Genomic DNA, 22389 nt, shown 5'->3' on the forward strand with positions numbered 1-22389 from the left:
TCCTAATTCAGGAATGGGCACAATTGGTGCATAACACAAAGCTGTTCAAAGACCTTCATAGTCATGATGGTCACCTGTTGCCTGAGAGGATTCATGAGTCTAGGAAAACCAGCAAGATACACATTGGGTTCGTTTGGAGCAGTGCAACCCCATCCAATATCAAAGATGGTAGAGTCCCAAAATTGGTAGGGCCAAAAACCCAGAGCCGTTCAGTCCTGCCAGGATTCAGTTGAAACCTATTGTTCCCTATCCAGATCCCCACAACCGTGAGTCATCAGGGTAAAACATCAACAGCATCACTTAATTCACCAAGGACAGATATATAAAAACTGGGTGACACCAATGATGCCTCACCCTATAGTGATGTATGAGCTTACCCAAATAGGGTTCAAAGGTAGGATCTCCCCCCTGACTGGTATTGACCCCAGAGAAAAAAAGACAACCAGCACAATATAATGCCACCTAGTCCAATTCCCAGAGCCTATTCAGAAAAGATAACATGATTGATGGTATCAAATGCTGCTGAGAGATCAGGCAGAGCTAGATGAATAAACAACCATCACCCCATGCCTGCCAGAAATCATCTAAAAATACAATCAAGACCAAATCCTGACAAAAGGATTCTGTCCATTTGGTCCAACGTGATGTTGTTTACTGATGAGAAATTCCCAGGCTGCCCATTTCTCAAAAATGTTAATTTTTAAATTTAAAGTATTGGTAGCTGCTGAATATAGTTGTATCACAAATACAAACAGCACAACTTGAGATTTAAACTCTTCCTGCTAGCACCTTTTTTGTCAATCCAACGTAGAGGGACTGTTCTTTTGGCCCCCTTTCCTTTCCCTGGTTTTTTTTTTCTTTTTCCTCCTTGCTGCTAAAAGTCCATTTATAATTCACAATTCACAATATAATAGACTTAAGTGTCCCTGCATCATCTATATACATTTGAATTGTCTTTCAAAATTCAAGTGATTTGACTTCTCTGAGTATTGTTTTTATAATGTCCTTGGTCATTATCTTCTGGTAGAACTACTACACTAGAGAAGGAATGGATATCTATAAAACCCAAGCCTCCTGTTGCTTCTCAAGAATACCTGAACTACATCTTATTATGCGATGGTCTTATGATTATGATATCATAACAGAGATATCAACAACCATTTTTATGTCATGCCTTCTGTTGGCCTTTAATAGAATGCACTCTATTGCATTCTAAAAAATGTAAAGCATTCTAAACTGTAAAGGGTTTAATTTAAGCAAAACAGAATAACAATTGAATGAAAATAATTAAATGCAGGTGATACGGTCACTTCTTAAGTACCGAATATTTCTTTTTTACTTTTAACAATTACAATTCAAGAGCAATAAAGCACTGAACTCTACAATCAAAGCACTGGAGAGGTGAAGCACCTCTAGAATCATAAATTAGCCCTGGACTAGAGAAGAAGCGGCTGCATCATGTTTAGATACAAGATACTTGGCTTTCATTTATTTAAAAATGCTAGTTTGTCTTTATTCAATTGTTATTATTAATTTTATATAACTTGCTATTTTTCTGCTCTTTCCTAAATGCTTTGGACAATTTAGTTCTCTAGGTAACACAGAAACTAAATGAAACAAGAGCCAGAAGCGTAATAAAAATTTAAACCATCAAAAGGCCACAGTGAAATTCAGCATCAGTATATGCAGTAGACCAGAGGTGTCAAACTGGTGGCCCATGGACGTATGCATCACATGCAGGCCACACCCACCCCAGCTCCGTGAATGGGAAAAATGTCAGGAAACATCAGGTGACGGCAACACGATGCCGCAAGTTTGACACCCGCACAGTAGACCAACAGAGAATATGTACAATATAACATGATATTTCAGCTGTTAATAAAGTAGCCAACAAACTTCAAGTAGAATGATACTTATTTCACTATGTAAAGAATTAAATTACATTTTTACATGCTTTCTTCTGAGTCAATCATGCTGCATAATAAGCAGGTTCAAATAAAGAAATTATGGAGTGGGGAAATACCTAAGTCACATTTGATGTCGTTTTACAAAGTCTGCAAATTGATGATCCTTGGCATAAAGTTCTATAATCCTTATTCTGTCCTGAATCTCCTGTAAAAGTAGGGAAAAAATCATAGCAACTGTACAATAATCCTAAATAAAGCCTCATGGTTCTATTGTATCTATTTCAATGTAAAATCACAAAATAAAAAATGCTATATGATGTCCTTTTAAAATTGTTTCATCAATTTGAATCCCACATTTTGACCTGAAAATGTGCATTCAGTTAGAATTATTAAATCCTTGGGATGCACAAAGTGAAAAATGAAACAAATATAAGTTGATAAGTAGTTACATACCTCCTTATTTAATTCTCTGTTATCATAAATATGCTTGATCTCCTCACTGCTATATTCAGTGGATGTCTCATTGCTTGTGGAGCTATATGAAGTTAGCTGTGGACATCTCCGATAATAGTGGCTATATCCAGTGGTATCACTTTCATACATTGGATTGTATTTCACTGCATATTCAATGGATGAAAGACTGTCTCCTTGCCTATAAAGAAAACAAACAGAACAAGTGTCAAACGACACTGTTTGTATAATATTTCCCAAAACTGAGTTGACAATAGATATTCTTAGGCAATCAGAAAAAAATGAATGAGGAGAACAGAAATGCATGCTGCTGTCCTTCACCCCAACTTCCATGGGTTGACTGGAAAATCTGAAAACAAAATGTAGCTAAATTTGAATGAGCCACATTCCATTTTCCATCTCATAAATAAATTCCCATGGAAAGCTGTAATTGAATTCATTTGATTGCCATCTCTATAAACTCCATCAACACTGAAAGACTGGAGGGTGAGGGACCTGGTACAGTGCAGAGTTACTCTGTGCTTTTTTAAACACCACCTGAAAGGAGTTCTCTATCACTCTGAGCAATAAATATTCAATATCTGTGCTGGAGAGGGTTCTACAAACTAGAACTTCATAACAAAGCAAAAAGAATAAAACAGTGCCTCCAGTATTGTTCAAGACTTTCAGCTTTTCCAGTAGTAGAGCCATAAAGCTGCCCAAATGTAAGACATATATTTCTCCTTCATTTATCAACCCACTATTTATAAACTACGGTAACCTATCTTTAAGCTTTTGTTAATATATAATTTTGTCTAGAGGAACAGTAAGATCCAATTTTTAAAAGGTGCTGGTTCACACATTTATGCAACATTTATGCTCCGTATATTGTGTGTTTGCCTGTCCTCTCTTCAGCACCAGTGAGTGAATAACACAAAATGACCTTCAGCTGATACTTACACAAAAGAGTCTTCAATTTCACTTTTTGTGTTCTGGTCTCGAAGGGTTCTGGCCAGGAAGAAAGTTACAGTACAGGCTATGAGAAGAAAGACAGCTACCGAAGCTATTGCAATTCCCACAACAAGTGGCTCTGAGACATACTCTTCACAGCGCTCTCCTCTATACCACCAGTTTTCACCTACACGGCATCTATCATTTGTTCATACCAACAGGAGAGTGAAAAAGAAAAACAGTGATGAGTTAGTTATTCTACTGTCACCATAAATGACAAAATGTCAAATACTAATCTTAGCTAATGCAGGATAACAACAGAGCAATTGCTCATACATTATACAATTATACAATCATAACTAATGTCTTGAGAGTCAGTTTGGGCTAGTAGTTGAGGCACCAGATTAGAAACTAGGAATGTGAGTTCTAGTCCTGCCTCAGGCATGAAAGCTGGCTACATAACTTTGGTCCAGTTTTTCTCTCTCAGCTGAAACCCCCTCACAGTGTTATTATAGTTAAAATAGGAGAAAAAAGAAGTATTAGGTCTGTTTTCAGCCTTCAGTTATTTATAAACATAATAAATGTGAGATAAAAATTAGTAAAATTTTAAAAATATAATAGTTGTGATTTTAGTCATTTAAAAGCCAGTTGAACAACTATGCACTTACCTACATATTGCTCCTTGCCCTGGGATTATGTCACATTTGCCATCATTTTGACAAAAATTACGTTGCAGAAGGCAAATGCTATTACATGGCAATCCATCAACGCTTAGATAACCAGGATAACAAACACACTCAGCTTCTCCACTCCACTGGTTTACCAAACACTCCGAAAACTCATTGCATGCCTGGAATTTGCAAGGATCAGCCTGGACTCCTGAAAACGATGAGAGAAAATGAATGCATAGCAGAAGAGTACACAACTTTCCCTGTAGAAGTAGATTTATATATATATATAAATAATTTATAAATATATAAATAATGCTGGTTTTGTTGTATTCGGGTCTTTTCCCGTGTAAGGTTGAGATTGTCTTTGCAACGTTTCGGCAAGATCTCACCTGCCATCTTCAAGCGTGGGTTTAAAATGTGAACGGAGCTGCCGTCTTTCTGTAAGTCTTGGTGGGAGGGGATGGGGTGCTGGCTTTGTTTCAGTAAGTGGAATGATTGGTTGTGTGGTTGTATCATGATTGGTAGATTGGTGCTGATTGGTGCAGGCTGTGTGTGCATTGTTGTTTTGTATTGTAACGGCTTGGGTGGTGGGTGGTGTTCGTTTGTTGGCTAGGGCTGGTTTCCAAATGTTTGGTAGGCGGGAGGTATCATCACGTTTGTTCATGTTGTGGGGGTGTTTCTCTATTTCGATGGCTTCCATGATTATTCTCTTGTGGAGGTGTTCTGTTTTGGAGATTAACCTGGCTCCTTCAAAGTTGATTTCATGTCCTGTAGCTTTAAGGTGCTGGAAAAGGGAGGAAGTTTTTTCTTTTTTTCTTTCTGCGTTCTTGTGTTCTGTGATGCGTGCATTTATCCTCCTGTTTGTTTGTCCTATGTATATTGCTGGGCAGATTTTGCATGGTATTTCGTAGACTCCTTGGTTTTCTAGTTGGAATTTGTCTTTGGGGTTTCTTAAGATGTTGGCTATTTTTTGGTCAGTGGTGAAGGCTGTCCTGATATTGTGCTTGTGGAGAATTTTGCTGATTTTATCTGTGGTGCCTTTGATGTAAGGGAGGAGGGCGATGCCATTGTCCTGTTCTGTGTCTTGGTTTTTTGGGGGAGTCTCCTTTTGGATTAGGTTGGTGATTGTTTTTCTTTGGAATCCATTGGAGATTAATACATTTGTGAGTTTGTGTAATTCAGCTTTCAGGTGGTCTTTGTCGGCTAGGCGTTTGGTTCTGGAGATGAGGGTCTTGGCTACAGAGTTGATCTGTGCAGGGTGGTGATGGGATTGTGCATTTAAGTAGCGGTTGGTGTGTGTTTTTTTCTGGTAGATGGTGTGTCCTAGGGAGCCATTGGTTTTTTTGTAGATTAGGACATCCAGAAAGGGAAGTTGGTTGTTTGCTTCTATTTCCATGGTGAATTGTATTTTGGGGTGTAGGCTGTTGAGATGTGTGAGGAAGTTGTCCAGTTTTTCTTTTCCGTGTGGCCAAATCACGAAAGTGTCATCAACAGATCCTGCCGAAACGTTGCAAAGACAATCTCAACCTTACACGGGAAAAGACCCGAATACAACAAAACCAGCATACCTACACCCGTGAAAATCTACGAAAACATATGTATGTATGTATGTATGTATGTATGTATGTATGTGTGTGTTACACACACACACACACACACACACACATATATATATCTGTGTGTGTGTGTGTTTGTGTGTGTATGTATGTGTATGTGTATGTATGTGTATATATAAGAAGATGTTGGATAGCTATCTGTCTGAAACGGTATAGGGTTTCCTGCCTAGGCAGGGGGTTGGACTAGAAGACCTCCAAGGTCCCTTCCAACTCTACTATTGTATTGTATTGTATTGTATTGTATTGTATTGTATTGTATTGTATTGTATGTATGTATGTATGTATGTATGTATGTATGTATTTATGTTACAACCCCTGGTATGCCCAAATATGGGAGGGAGCTCACTACTCCCCCTTTCTGTCCTTCGGCTCATTACAGAAGACCATCCAGGCAGAAAACCATATTTTTATTTTTAATGTTGCCTTTGCTATGTTTTGTGTTGTATTTGTGCTGATAAATAAATAAAGGGAGACTAGTATAGATCTATTTCAAGCTATTTAGCTCTCATCAGCTAGCCATACCTTACTGGGATTTGAACCTGGGCATATATTTATATTCCACAGTTCTATTTTGGGACAAACAACTTTATCCAAAGTGAAAATGAGATTTAAAAATGTAATTATAATTTTAAAAACTAAAAATAAGTCTTTAAAATATAGTTATTAACTCAAGGGAAATGACATATTAAAAACTTGTTGGGAACAGGAGAATAAACTATGGGTGAGGCAAGTACATAAGTTAGCCAGCATTCTCCTTAGAGGCTCATAAGATACCCACAAGAGGTCTACAAACAAGGCCTCTTTTGTCATTGTAGCTCCCATGCCCCAAATATATAGAAATAGTCTGTCCTGTGCTTTGATGTAGCACCCAATAATCAAATCTTCATTGCTACACTGGTCCTGTATATCAAACCATTATTTATTCTTGTGAAATGGAACAGTATAAAATTTGCACAATAGTTATCTATAGTGCTGATCTTACTTTGTATCATGGAAAGTCTGAGGCCTGAAAAAAATAACAGGGAATGGTAATTGGATACAAATGGAGTGAGATGAAAAGGGTTTTAATAGCATTCAGTTATCTGAATCATGTTGTGTTGTTTTTGCAATCTTAAGGTCTATTTGGCAAAAGTCTTCTGCCCAACTGAAAATAAGCTAATGGAACAAAAAATAATAATAATACCTGATTCAACATCAAGAGAGTACTTATCAATAGCCAAGTTCATAGTCTGATAGGCCGTGTTGCAAAAATCTTCCAGAATCATGTACACAGAATTTGTGACATTGCGAGGCACAGGCCGTGCAAATTTCATTCGGCTGTTAACCACAATACTACCATTCCTGAAGTTCAGAATTTCCAGATTCTGGAATCCAGTTAGATTTGATTGCAAATAAGGAACCAGCTATAATGCAGGAAAAACAATATATAAATGATTAAACGTTGCAAAGACAATCTCAATCTTACACGGGAAAAGACCCGAATACAACAAAACCAGCATATATATATTGATAAGAAATAGATGTAATAAATACCATAACCATTCCAACCCTAGTATATGCTTCTACAGGTAGATATCAACAATTTTTGCTGAATAAACTTTCCCTTTACCTGCTAATCCTTTTATTTACTGTTATTTTGCAATGCACATGATGGGCAATGTATGTTGATAGTTAACAATAAAACATATTCCAAAGCTTGAGTTAACTAATACAACAATTAAAATAAGAATATGTCTATAACAATTGGATTTAATGTTAGTTCATTGAATAGCTATAGACAAGCAATATTTAATTGTGTATGAAGAAGGTAGATCTGATTGTTTGCTGTAAATTGTGTCAGTGAACTGAAATGAACATAGCAAGTTAAAGGGCAAATTAGCCATTGCATATCATTGTTAAATGTTACTATTGTGTAGTGGGCTTCTTCAGTTACTGTCATAAACTGTCCTACGAAAACTGAGTCATGTATGCCCCTCAAATGCTAAAACAATAGCAACCAGGAAAAATAATAATTTCTTACCAGTTCTAGAAATCTTTGCTCCAGCGCTTTATATTCAGGGGAATTTTTGTTAAACAAATCCTCTGAAAAAATCATGTTAGTAACTCGAAGGCTAAAGAATACAACTAAAGCACGTGCAGGGATAGTTACATTGTTGAGATTTTCGGGAGTAATCCTAGATATCCCAACCATTTCAGTAGAATGGGGATTGGTTGGTAATTCTACATGACTATCAATCACAATTCCGTTTTCCCAGTTCATTTCATGGGAATAATAAGTTGTGACTTCATAGGCTTGATCTGTAACTTCCAGTTCTTTTGTGACCAAGTCTTTTTCAAGTTCAGGTGATTGGATCACTGGGCTTTCCATAGTAGAATATGCTGATAAAATTATTTCCAGCTTTTCTAATTCTTTTCTTGTAATGGTTGTATATGACTGATTTTTCAATGACTGTTCTGTTAATATTAAGTCATTGATTTCTGTTATTTCAGAAATGAATTCATCCCCCTCTGTGGAAGGCGATTTTATTGTGCTGTATATTTCAGAAGATGGCACAACTCTTTCATCTGAGGTGACTTCTGTGTCAAGAGATGATTGAGAAATAGTTGCATCTAGTATATTCTGAATTATATCATCCTTTGGAGAATATGGTGTAAAATATGTTTCATTATAGTCAGGCATACCAGATCCCTCAGTTTTCACCCAGGTCTCTAAGTTGGTTTGTGGCTGCTGTCCTGAACCAGAACCATAATAATCATTAATATCCTTTTCTTTATTTATAGAAGATTGTTGAGTTTCTTCTTTTAAAGAAGTTGTAGGTAATTCTTCCTCAGTACTAGGCTCTACTGCTAAAACAGAGGCTGTTGGTGATGTAAGACTGAGAGGAAATGCAGAATCACTTGTAGGTAGAATTTCTTTTGGCACAATGTGAGGGAGAATAGTTGTAGGCACAAGCAAACCTTCCAACTCTTTCTCTTTTTCAAGTCCTGAAAAAAAATCAATGCATAGTTATGAATGCATTTTGTGAATGCACCTTATTGGATTTTGTTTCTTAAGAAACCCAAGGTTATCCTTTGTTGCTCAGCAAATACTGCAGTTTCTTTAGGATGGATTCACTCTTTATCAATGACAGAAATTCTTCTCTTTTTTCTAAACCATTAAGATAGTTGCATTAAAGTAAATGGAATAAAACTACACATTTTAAAAGTGTATATCCCTTTCATTTAAAAATGCTTCTAATTTAATTTTAAGAATAAAATATGAAATATACATATATCTCTATTAATTCTAAAGCAGTAATCAATAACAAGTCACTGATGTAATACAGAGGGGGGGCAATAAAAAAAGCAATTGAAATTCTAATAATAAAAGAGGAAAAGCAAAATGTATATGACAAAAGAATGTCAAATCTGTAAACCAACTTAATTTTAATTTTGTTAAAACAAGCTAGTAACCTATGCAGATCTGTCAAAATTGCTACAATATGTCTTATAAATACTGACAACTGCAATTTGCATCAATTACATTTGCAAACTTCAGTAGGGATTCCCCTTCATGCAAGACAGACCTATGAAGTACATTACACTAATTAATTGTAGGAATTTAGAACATAAATGACTGCTGAAGGTTGCTATTCTGAGCAGCTTTATACATCTAAATAAATAAATATTAGTAGTTAGTGGTGGATTTCCAAAATTTCTATTTTGTTCTGAGAAATTAAAGATTAAACCAAAGGGATTTCTGTAATTCTTAAGAAGATATATTATATTATATATTCGAGAGAGATGGGCAATGAAAAATATGAAATATAAATAAATAAATATTTCTGCACAGGACTGCAATTATAAATGTGACATCTCCATCAATGCAATTAAAATATTTTCTATCATGGTGCCAAAATCTGACAATGTCTGTCTGATTGTGAAAAGTTGTCATTTCAATTAATACTTGAGGATCAGTTTTGAAGTAGCCAATCAAGAACTGTGGCAAAAATGCTTTGTCCATTTTCACATCTGAAAAAAATATATTATCTTAAGTCTTATAATTTATAGAAACAAGTCAACTTACCAATGTCTAACAAAGACAAATTAGAATGACTTTCCAAGTCTATATGGGAATCAGTTTCAAAGAACAATGGTGTTCCAGGATATATTTTTTGTTTTTCATCCATAAAAAGCAAATCTTCAGGGGAAATGGTGATATCAGTTTTTGAATTGAGAATACTTTCAGAGTCCACAGAACCATCTGGTTTTATCCACACATTATTGTCACTATCAAAGATAAGATCTGGTCCTGGCAAGTCAAAGGGCAAGATGTTGCTTGCAGTTGACTTAACAGCAGAAGGCCATTCAGATACTATGGCCTGATCCTAAAATATAGACCCATAATGGTTACAAACAATATTGATAATAATAATACCTCAAATTATCTTATAGTTCACTCCCACATCTCATTATTTGTACAATTTCCAACAAAAGTATGGACAAATCAGAACTCTAAATATATCATGGGATGTGACTTCTTAAATATGTCATCAGAGGCATCTGGAGGGACAGTGGTTGCAAATGACAAAACCAGTATCATACTGAAGTCTTACAGGGTAGACTAGACTAAGAAGCCAGTGCCTTATAAATCGCAATAGCAATAGCACTTATATACTGCTTCATAGTGCTTTTACAGCCCTCTCTAAGCAGTTTGCAGAGTCAGCATATTGCCCCCAACAATCTGGGTCCTCATTTTACCCACCTCGGAAGGATGGAAGGCTGAATTCACCATGAGCCGGTGCGATTTGAACTGCCGAACTGCAGTTAGCAGACAGCTGAAGTAGCCTGCTTCAGAACTACTTTTATTGTAAGAGCAAATAACAATATAATTTTCCAAGTATGGATGTTTTTTTTTTTTTTTCTCCCACTTACTTTATGTTTCTGTGGTCTAGGAAAGGTCTTGTCTGAGATGTTAGCTTTTCTACTTTGCTACACTATTTTCAGCTTAGTGTTTAACATCTTCCTGAATCTTGTATTACTTTTGGGAGAAACTACACGTTGAATATGTCAAATTAAAAAAGAAAAGAAACAAACAAAATGCCCTGAAACCCTTTCAGAAGATATTTTTGTACTTAAATGTGATGTTGAGAGAGACTAATCTGGACTAAGAAGGCTTCTTTATGTATAATTGTGTTAAAATATTACTACAATTCTATTCCCATAAAGCAGACAAAAGAGCTGCTTTTGTGTTAATTTAAATCCTTGTCACATGTTCAGTATTTAGTCCATCAATAATAAGTTTTTATTGACAAATTATAATGAATTTCCAAGTCTATATGGGAATCGGTTTCAATTCGAAGTTTTATTCGAAATACAAGAAATAAGTAATATAATGTAAGAGAACCTAGAGAAAATGTGCACAATTATATGCCAAAATACCATAACCACAAAGACTGAGGACAATTATTTTTAATAGCAATGTTTGGACCATTAACTGTCAAAAATTGCAATTAAATTTTTATTTAAATGCAGGGACAGTATCTGATATTATTCAAAGATGTTGAAATAATTACAAAAATATATTTTGGGCATATTTTAGATTCTTTATACACAAATATACATACATTTAAAAGGCTATTCTGAAAAATATTTCACAAAAATATTTGTGAATATTAAATATTTATGTTTAATATTAAATATTAAACATAAAATCTGCCATAAATAATTAAAGTTGCAGATTAAACGAGCACTTGAGAGCCTTTGGAATATTGTTGAGTTTTATCTTATCTTGCATTGAAACAGTTTAGATAATTGGGTAAATGTATATAATACTAAGAACTTTTAGAGCAACTTTTTAATGAAAAGTTGTGATATGAAATTTGCAAGATAAGATAAAAGTTGTAATCCAATAGTCTATTGAGCATCCAATTGGGGAACATTGTGCTGGAATAAAATGGCAATACAAGAAAATCAACTTACATCATCAATGGGTTTAGCAGTAATCCATGATGGGATTTCAGTCATGGAAACAGCCACTTCCTTTACTTAAGAAGGAAAATATTAAAAAACAGTTATGAAACATGTTGATTTTTAAATTGTTTGCAGTCCTATTACTAATCTTAACTAATTAAGGGAGCATATACATTTAACACTACCAATTAAATTTTATAGAGTCAGATCTACAATAGATATACATAATTCAGTGTTTCAAGGAACACAAAGGATATATTGAGTATACTATATCTTTGATCAGAGTAAACAGAGCCACTAATAATTGAATACACATTTCTCTTTTTGGGTGTGCATGTTGTCCAGAATTTCTCGTTCCTCTTAAGACTTTAGATTAGAATATAAGAATTATACTGTATTTCTTAAGCACGCACATAAAGAACTCAAACCCAAAGGTAATAAATACTGGCAGAATAAGCTGAGAACAAAAAGAATAGGTATAATAATCAATATAAAAAGAATAAGAAAAGTAGAGATAGCATTATTTGTATGGATTTATGTATAGATGTTTTCAAAGTTCATTTAGTGGTTAAGGCACCAGACTAGAAAGCAGGAGATCATGAGTTCAAGTCCTATCTTAGCCATGAAAGCTAGCTGGGTGACTTTGGGCTTCATACTATCATCTATCAAATTCTTAAGAGAAAAATGTTTTTGCCTACTTTAAGAGTGAAATCATTTGAGTGAATCGAAACAATATTTATATACCATTAATAAGTTGGAGAGAACCAGGATCCAAGGGCAATGAAGCATTTTCAAATAGAGTGTTCTTATGGAGGATCTCAGCAATGTAATGTCTGAAGTCACTATCTGTATAAACAACTGTAGAGTTGTCTTCAATTTCTGAAAAGGAGTTCGGTTCCACTTTGTTTGGCTGGAGGTTAATCCAATCCCAGATAACATTGCTCATAGCTTCCCTGTCAAAAACCACAGCATACAGGACTTCTACCCTGTTAAAGGGAGAATTAGAAAGATTGTCATTTAAACCCTACATTAGCAGTTACAGCTTATCTTTTGTTTACAAGTCATGTAATATATTTCTTTGCATCCCTTCTGATAATGACTACATTTTTGTAATTTAAGCATCAATCTAAATACTATTCTTATTGTCTAAGGGCAGCAGCTATATCTATTATATTGCTTAAGGTAAGATGATTTTAGCAAGATTTACACATGCACAGATTAGTTTCATATTAACTGTAATTTCACTGAACATAACCTTTCTAAATTGCAATTAGATTCAGAAGAAAGTGCAATTGATATCAATAATTATTAATGGGTCATTTCAATGTATTTAGTAATATAAACTCTTCTAGTGTCATGGTTTTTGTTAACTTACCAACAAGTATTAGAAACATATATTTAAAAAAATTGAATTTATTATAGAATGCTATAATTTATTGAAACAACTTTTTGTTGATTCAAGATAAATTTTCTTATAAATCCTACAAATTTTCCAAGAGATGGACAACATGTGATTAAAAGGAAACAAGTAACTATCATTATGAAAAAATGTTTTGAAATTTTCTTTACCTGCTATCCTGAGTTGACCTAAATGTTAAGGTAAGATAGAGAATACCTGTTATAAATTAGAAATATTGCTTCCAAACTAAAATTTATAAATCAAATCCTCCCATAAAACAAGAAAAGAGAAATTGAGATTTAATCAATGATACGTAAATTGCTTAGAATTTAAAATTTAGTGTATTTTTCTGAATTTAAAGCAGTTCTTTTGAACTGGAAGCAGTGCTTTATATTCAATATTGACTTTCAATAATTTTGGAAGTAAAGATTAAAACAGTTCACTTCAGACTACAACACAGCAGTTTTGAATTTAAAACAACTCATTCAAATTCAAAATCAGAGTGTTTTAAATTCAAAATGATATGAGCTCACATATCAGCTCTGACTTGGCTGTACCCATGAAGCTGGCTCATTTCAAGATTGGTTTGGCTTCTAGAAGAGAGGGATTTATGCTGGCTCTTCAAAACAAAATCAGATCTAAACTTCTTGCAATCTGGGAAAGTACGAGTTGCTTGTTTTTCTACTGCTTTGATCTTGCTCTCGGTGGCTTCCAGCTCTGGACATAAACTAAGGAGCAGTGGGATGTAGATAAAGATTTGTGGATTTTTTCTGGGTATCTTCATAGCTTTCATTCTGTCTGGTCTTTATTGAGAAGGCTTTTAGTCTCAGGATCTTGCAACAAACTCTTGTTCTCTGACTCTTCTCCAGGGGTGGGTTCCTGCCAGTTCTAACCTCTTCTATAGAAGAGATTCCACAAATCTACAGTGCAGTTTAGAACCGGTTCCAGCTCCCTCCCCCAGCCTGTCCGCATATCATCAAGATGAAGAGCGAGAGGAAGAATTCTGGGAGTTGAAGTCCACAAGTCTTAAAGCTGCCAAGTTTGAACACCCCTGGGTTTTTTTTCTAAAGGGTTAGGGATGCAAGGGTCTTGTAACTTGACAGCTTTAAGACTTGCACACTTCAATGCCAGAGTTCCTGAGCCAACATGACTGGAGGAGGAATTCTGGGAGTTGAAGTCCACAAGTCTTAAAGCTGTTCAAAACCTGGGTTTTTTTTTCTAAAGGGTTAGGGGTGCAAGGGTCTTGTAACTTGACAGCTTTAAGACTTGCATGCTTCAAATGCCAGAGTTTCTGAGCCAACATTTTGGTTGCTAAGCAAGAGCATTGTTAAGTGAGTTTCATCACATTTTACAAGTTGGCCATGCCCACCCAGTCACATGACTGCCAAGCCACTCCCACCTGGTCACATGACTGCCAAGCCACTCCCATCCGGTCACATGGCCGGCAAGCCACTCCCACAAAGCAGGCCACACCTACAGAAGAGGTTCTAAAAAAATTTGAAACCCACCACTGCTCTTGTCCTATTATAATGTAGCCAGCTAGGATCTAGTTTTGCATAGTCTGTATTTTCATAAATAAATCTGATAAAATTATAACCTTGCTTGATTAATCCTGACCCAGATTATATTCCTGCTCTTAGGAATCTTTATGCACAGGAATCTACAAACATGGCTTCAACCTTCTTCTGGCTTTAAGTAAACCACAACCATGCCATGCACAGAAGGCTTTTATATTGCTACCAATGACGATCGCTTTTGTTAAAATATCTTATTGTAACAATACTTCCTTACTATCCTTTCAATTTGATAGCTAGCAGAAATTTTTAACAGAACAAAAGAAATTGCACATTTAGAGCAGGCTGGATTTCTCTGTAGCAATTTTCATATTTTTACAATATGCTTTATAATATGTTTCAATAGGCATAAATTATGGGATCAAATTATGCATATAATTGTTTTGTGGTCTGTATAATTAAATAAGTATTTAAATAGTACTTAATAAGTACTTAAATAAAACTAACAAGTACTATCCAACCTATAAAGTAGCCTTTAGGGGAGCAAACTAAACCAGTTTTGCTTCTTTGATATATTTTTATTTCATTACTCATAATCTTAGCTATATGACTAATGCAAGTATACAAGTGTATACTGTACATCAACAGTGGAACAAAGATAATGTTATATAATGTTTATATTTTAAGCTTACATCAACAATATTGTATTCATTAACTATAATATATTTTTTCAACAAAAAGAGAGAAGATAGAAGAAGGAAGCTTTTTAAGCAAGGAGGCAAAATATGAATTTCCATACCGACAATATTAATAATAAGATGCTTAATTTTCATTGCTTATAATATTTTATACCTGAATTCAGTTACATGGATATTCTTAAATCCAGGCAGTCCTTCATATGCATTCTGAATCTACATGAAAGATAGAGAGATGATCCTCAAACCATTTTATTTTCAGAACTCACTGTCCAATTCTCTCTCTCTCTCTCTCTCTCTCTCTCTCTTTCTCTCTCCCTCCCTCCCTCCGCCCTCTCTCTGTTATCATAATCCTGTTTACTCAATTATGCAGTTTCCAATTGTATTCCATTTAGGAATTGCTTTGTCATTGCTTTTCCTTGATCTAACTCCTGGAGGAATGGAATTTATGCACTCAACATGCAAATGTAGCATGAAGTACAGTTAGGAAAACACCATAAACACTGGTCTGACATAATTGGTAGAACATTAATTTTAGCAGTAGAAAATTCAGATCTGGAAGCTGTCAACATACCAAGAAGCTAAAGTAAGATTTATGGAGAAGTAACTAGATAAAATAATAATGTGAACAATTTTGGATTCTTTGCAATGAGAAGCACCATAGAAATATAATCAATTAATATAGTGAAGTGGTCCTGATAGCAAAATTATAAAGTCACAGAAATTGTCTCCCTATTCATACACAATTTGCAAATTTTTGAGAACAATTAGAATGTGATTTGGGGGCTGACCATTTATGCTTACTAAATATTCCTCAGAAAATATTTATTTCTTTTTTTCTTCAAAAGGTAACAAATCTAATCTTTCCACTTACGAAAATTCCACAACTTTCATTAATTTCTTGTATGTTTTATTTAAAATTCACATAATGAATTTCATTTAATGAAAAGTACAGTTTTCTCCTTATCTAAATTGCTTGTGGTTATTAGAAAGTTATTAGTAATAATGTGGTTATTCTTACTCTGAATCCAGTGCTCATTATAGTTAAAAAATTAAAAATGAAGGAATTATATAATCCACATCCCACATCAAGAATGCTTCATCGGCAGAAAAACAATTTGACTTTCTCAATATTCCTTCTTTCTCAATAAAAAATCTTTGATGTACTTATACTCTAGCCATAATGAAAACATTCTGCAGTAGGGAAAGATTATCTAAGCACTGTGAGAACATGGCAAGAGATGAAGGGGAATAACTATAGCCAACCTGCCTGTCTGATCAGGCATTCATATTATGGCGTAGCTTCTTGGCTGTACAGTTAGAAAAATGATGCTGTCTAGCTTAACCGAGCCATATAACAGTTACAGTGATTTTCTGTGACTACACTATATATATTTTCCCTCATATGAAATGCTGTCAGAATACTAAATATGTATATTCATAAGCTTGTAAAAATATTGTAACCATTATTTCATAGATCACTCAACCCATGTTCTATTAAATTAAACAATGGCGTGCATAAATAAATCCAGATTAAAAAGTATATTTGACCTTCAGATTCAGGCCTGGTATAAAAATCTGTTTATATCAATTTTTCTCAAGAGGAAAAGCAAGATCTAAAACCAGTACCTTCTCCTTAAGCAGGTCATAATATAAATAGTTGCAGCATTATGACCAAGGCCAGAAAATATGAGGAGTCAAAGATTGTTTATAGTTACAGCAAGAAATAACACATGGGGGGGGAGGGGGGGAATGCTGGCTTCTCAAATAACAGTGTTAAACATGTGTGACCATTATTAATTCATGTCTGGTTTAGGAACGCTGGAAAAGCTGGATAAAACATAGCTAATACTTCTTTTTTTACTTTTTAAAAACCAAAATATGATAAATACGATTGGTTACCGTGCATTTCTCTGTTGGCATTTAGCATGCTTATTCTGGATAAAACAGGAATCCTTTCATTTCCAAGGCATCTTTCACAGAGCACTTGAACTAGATATTATGAAGCTTGAGCAGCAACAATGAGCACTGATTGACTAATATTCTTAGATATGTTGGGTTGCCATTTTCAGTGTTCAACTATTAGCTAACTTCAATTGAGTTATCTTTTTTTGATTAAGACCTGGGAAAGAGATTGCTTAGACAAGCTATTTACGCTTGCATATTATGAGAGAACAAATTTACTACTCTAATCCCAATTCGATAATGAGTTCCAATGTTTGTTTTAGCAAGGCCCAATACCTTAATCTTCACTAATATATAACCTTTCCATTTGCCTAAACTACGCAGTTCTGGGTTAAGTGGGAAAGAGAGGTTGAAGCAGAGGTGGTATTCAGCCAGTTCTGACAGGTTTTGGAGAAACGGTAGCAGAAATTTTGAGTAGTTTGGTGAAACGGCAAATAGGCTGCCCCCCCGCCTCCCAGCCTCCCAGCTGATCTTTTGTTTACCTGAACAGGAGAACGGAGCTGGAAAGCAGGTTAGTGGGGTGGGAAGAGAATAGGGATTTTGTAGTAACTTTCTTCCAGGGAATGGGGATTTGGCAGTATCCTTCTCCTGCCATGGCCACAAAGCCACAGCCACAAAGCCACACCACAGCCACAAAGCCACGCCCACAGAAATGGTAGTAAAAATTTTTGAATCTTACCACTGCGATGAAGAGCTATAAAACTTGCAACTGCAAATGCAATTCTTTCTGAGTCATATCCATTGTCTATCTCACAGCAGTGGGATTCATTTACCTTCTCTACCGGTTCACAAATGTGAGCACACGCACATCTGCGCATGCGCACTGCCTTCTGCACATGTGCAGTGCTCGCACATTATGTTGAGTATATGTCACTCAAACCGGAGAGAACCACCTGAATACCACCTCTGCTATCTCACCACAATCCAGACTAATTGTTGTCCTGCGAGGAGGATGAATCCCTGAGGCTGTAAGTATAGGGATCATTTTAATACATCTTTATTAATGTTAAGATCCTGGCTCCTTTCCTAGGGTTCATCTTTCTTGATCTCCAACCCACAAAAGCAACTCGTAAAGTGTATGGCAAAAATATATAGGTGGTATAATTACTTCAGAAATAAATTGCTGAGAGAGTTGTTGGTATTCTTCAGTGGAAGGGTTGCTTAGCTCATTGATGTATTTCTCTTCAGGGAGAAGAACACTGAATACAACCAACTGCTCATGAGCAGGCTTCATTAGTTTTGTATAATCTCTTGTTATCTCGTTACTCGCCTGGCAAAGCAAACAAGCAAAAGAACAATTTGATTTAATGAATTCTAGTCATAAACAACCTCCCCAGACTATATTTCTATACCAAATAAATATGTATGCTAGTTTCTTTCATGTATTACACATGGTACTGAAGTTAGTTAGCCTTAGAAGTAAAAAAAAAAATAACTTTTTAAAAAACTTGGATGAAGCTATTATTGCTCCAATACCTCCAATGTCTATCAAGCAACATCTATAAAAATTAAAATTATAAAGCACTTTAGCTTACTTCATGATCTTCTGTTTTTTCAGTTCTGTCCAAATGACTATCAGTTGAGACCACATCAGGAGGAGGAGGAATACTGGCAACTATATCTAAAGAAAATAATACATGTTACCTTATTTTTAAATTAACTATTTTGTAAAATAAATAACAATCCAAGTCTGAAAAGATTATCAAGTCAAAAGAAAATAAATCTGACTAAAGCTTTAGTCACATTTAACATTGACCCATTGAAAAATTGGAACCTAAGTTATTGCAGAGAAACAAATATTGACTTGGCCCAACACAACTGCAGCATTTCTCTGCCTGGAAAATGTCATTCCCTTCTATAGCTAGGGACTCTGACCAACTTCCATGTACTCTATTCACATGCAAAAGTGTAATCATCTTGCTCCATACTTTTCCATAAATCCATAAATCAGGCAACAGACAAGTTAAGGAAAACAGACCTCTCAGAGTGGTAGTATCACCAACTGGAGATGGAGTTGACATCCTAAAATTGAAAAATAAGAAAAACAAAGGGATGAAGTGTGTCTGTGTGTGAACAACAAAGAAATAGATTAAATATTTTCTTTCAAAACTAACAGTCCTTATTCCTGTGGCTGTTTCAGAAAAGAGAGATAAGTGGATAAATAATTCAATGCTATTTGCAGAATGTTTTTACAACAGATAATGAGTGTGATTGTTTGTGTGTGTCACAGTTTTTACTGAAATAATCTCACTATTATTGGGGAAAACCTGATCATGTGGAGATCATTAAATCCAGAAAATCATCAATTATATTTTTACTAGAATTGGAAGCAACTTTTTGCATTTTCTTTATATTAGATTTCTTTTGTTTATATGCATGGTGCTTAAAAAACATATCCCCCCCAGTCCTTAATATAACATTTCTGTTGTGATTTGCAACTAGTTTAAAATGTATATCATTTTCCAATAATAAGAATAATAAGAGTAGAATACAAGAGAAAGAACTGAAGAGAATAAAATACAAAGTGCAAAGAGAAGCAGAAAAAATAAGAAAACAAAGGTAGTATTAATAATTAAAGGAGTCTTGGGTGCAATCTAAAAACATCTTAGCATCATTTAGCAAAAGGTATAGGTTGTCAGGACCCCACTTTGATGTACCTGCATGGGAATAAGGGGGGAGGGAAGGATGAGCCTGGGGCCATCTGCGTTATCTCATCTCCAGAGGAAGAAGACCACGGCACCTGGGAATGACTCCTTATCACCTTTTCAGCTCAAGGTTCTCACAACATTTTCACATCTTGGGATTGGCCAGTGCCACCCCAGACAGTTGGGATGGGTTTCACAGAACAACATTTTAACCTAATGGTTATATGCGGGTTATATGCCTAACTTCTCTGCTATCTCTATCTCTCAATAAAAGTTCCTTGTAAAATGCTGCATGCTTTCAAGAGTTCTGCTTTCTTGAACAGATAGCTGAGGCAAAACCTTACATAGCCAGAAGTTGATACTATTTAGCAATTTGTTGTATTTAATGTCAAAATTCTTAGAAGAGATGTTACAGAAATTGAGATAACTAAATGTTATCTATTTATAAATAGATGATTCATTCTAAAATCAATGATGGTACCTCAGAACACAAGCTGAGTTATTTAACTGCCCCCATTTTTCCCTTATGATTTTAAAACACAATTGTAATAATTGTAAACCTGAGAAACCTTTGTTTATGGTGAGTCTCAGCCACCCATAGTTGTCTCAGAGGTGCTTTTTCAAAAGACAACTAGATTGCTCTTCCTCTGAGGAAGAAGAAAAAGATCTTTTCTTCTTCCTCAAGGAAAAACAGTAAAGTTGCCTTTGAAAAATCACCTTTGAGATTGAGAAATCTTTAACTTCTTTGCAGATTGGATATTTTTATGAAACCCAAGTCAAAACATGGAGACTTGAATATTCCTGATAATATCCAGGCATAAGTACATTATGGAGAAATATCTCTGTTTGTTTCAATTTATTCGACCTTTGATCTGAACCATTTATCTACAATTTACCAACAGCAACAACAACAAAAATAACTTCTGTGGAATGGTAGCTATGATGTGCAGATACATCTGTGAAAGCCAATGATTTCAGAGGATAAAAAAGTTTCAGGAGACTAAGATTAATTAATTCAGTCAAGATTTAAATCTAAGCAAACCAAGTGGAATAAAATAAAGCTCTAATATTCATCATAATTGAAAGATCAAGTGTGACAAATAGTAGATATACTGTACACCTTGGTTTGGAATATATACTTTGACTGAAGAGGATGGAATTCAAATAACAGGAGGAAGAAGACCCTATAGAGAAAACCTGCCACTTTATATTTCTTTTGTATACTGGTTTTCTCTTTAGTAATTTACCTACATACTATCACAGTTCAATTTGTTCAAGAAAAAATAAAGTTGTTTTTAAAATAAATGTGAAATAAACTGAAAAGTTCCTGTATTATCAAAGGCATTTTCTCTGAAACAAAGAAAACTCTACCTGACATTCTAAGAGGAAATTCAAGGCTTTAGGAATTTTAATGTTATTTTGGCATTCAAAGATAATGCTATGTGTGTTGGTCAATAACTATTATTATATATAGCTTCTACAGCACTATTCTTTATGAAGTCTCTATGAAGGCATGTTTTAACCCTGTGATGGTGAACCTATGGCACGCATGCAGGAAACTGGAAGAGCAGCCGCCAGGTGCGCATGCATGCGCTGGGAAGATGATCTTCCAGTTTCCGGCATACGCATGTGCACGAGGCAGCTGGTCTTTGTGCATGCATGCACACCAGAAACTGGAAAACCAGGTGGCCAGTGTGTCAGGGTGTGAATTCCGCCCTGAATTAACAAGGTGTGAATCTTGGCATTCCTTGAAAGCATACCTTTGAAGTAAGCAAAAAATGAACCCGAGGCATAATCTAATAAATTTTTTTAATTGTTTATAAAGTAAAAATACAAACTTACTAACTAAATTAATCACATCTTGGCAGAGCTCCTTTGTCTGCCTGCATTCAGACAAAGGAAGGAAGGAAGAAGGAATGTGATGTAATGACCTGCCCAGTAAATCATTTGCTGATAAGAAGACAGCTCATTCTGCACAGAATGTAGGCACAGCTGGCAAACCAAATAAACGCAGTAACACAGTGTGCATGCACATCCCAACACCTGAAAGATCATCTTCCTGGCATGTGCATGAGCCTGTGCGCTAAAACGTAGTTGACATAGTATCTGCATACATCTTCATTTTTTACTGTGGGCATGTAGATAGTATGAAACAATTTACATTGGTTCAGTGCAAATAAGCTGCAATCCCACATATCTAAATGAGAAAAAAGGATGTAGAAATGGGAACAAGTGGCGTAACAATTATTTTTTTCTTTTAATGCTTAAATTTTATAACTGCTCTTTGGAAAAAAAAGAACAGTTTTTCCTGTCATGTTTAATAGAAAGTAGTACAGTATCTTGACATATAAATAAATTCTGAGTTCCCTAATTACTATTCCAGTTCAGTGTTTCTCAGTATGTCTCAACTTGGAAAGAACCCTTGACATTCTTCTATTTCTCTGGGAAGGTAGCATTCAATTTCAATACTTGGAGATATATATTTCCTGCTTCAAAAAACTTTACATTATAAAAAACCTCTTCTGAAATTACTTGAAATTGTTTGTGGCATATGAACAGTGATCATTTTCATCAAGTCTTTGAAATGATCTTATACTTAAGAGACAGGCCACAATTAGCTCCAA

At 35.1% G+C, this 22389-nt stretch overlaps 1 protein-coding gene across 1 annotated transcript in view; it reads right to left on the reverse strand.

Annotated features, from left to right (window-relative positions):
* Positions 1–419: 419 nt before the first annotated feature.
* The window catches only part of IMPG2 (interphotoreceptor matrix proteoglycan 2), a gene marked incomplete at its 5' end in the record, with an annotated part of 43510 nt that continues 21540 nt past the window's right edge, over positions 420–22389 (reverse strand). Inside the window, 14 exons of the mRNA XM_081952382.1 lie at positions 420–2112; positions 2361–2559; positions 3318–3506; positions 3977–4187; positions 6779–6998; positions 7616–8580; positions 9662–9962; positions 11557–11621; positions 12292–12533; positions 13117–13134; positions 15313–15371; positions 18229–18390; positions 18656–18741; positions 19099–19142. Of these exons, the coding sequence (XP_081808508.1) occupies positions 2029–2112; positions 2361–2559; positions 3318–3506; positions 3977–4187; positions 6779–6998; positions 7616–8580; positions 9662–9962; positions 11557–11621; positions 12292–12533; positions 13117–13134; positions 15313–15371; positions 18229–18390; positions 18656–18741; positions 19099–19142 (2845 nt within the window). The 3' untranslated portion in view covers positions 420–2028. The remainder of the gene's footprint in view (positions 2113–2360; positions 2560–3317; positions 3507–3976; positions 4188–6778; positions 6999–7615; positions 8581–9661; positions 9963–11556; positions 11622–12291; positions 12534–13116; positions 13135–15312; positions 15372–18228; positions 18391–18655; positions 18742–19098; positions 19143–22389) is intronic.

The sequence above is a fragment of the Natrix helvetica genome (assembly GCF_964273705.1).
Source record: "Natrix helvetica genome assembly, chromosome: 4".
Lineage (NCBI taxonomy): Eukaryota > Metazoa > Chordata > Lepidosauria > Squamata > Natricidae > Natrix > Natrix helvetica.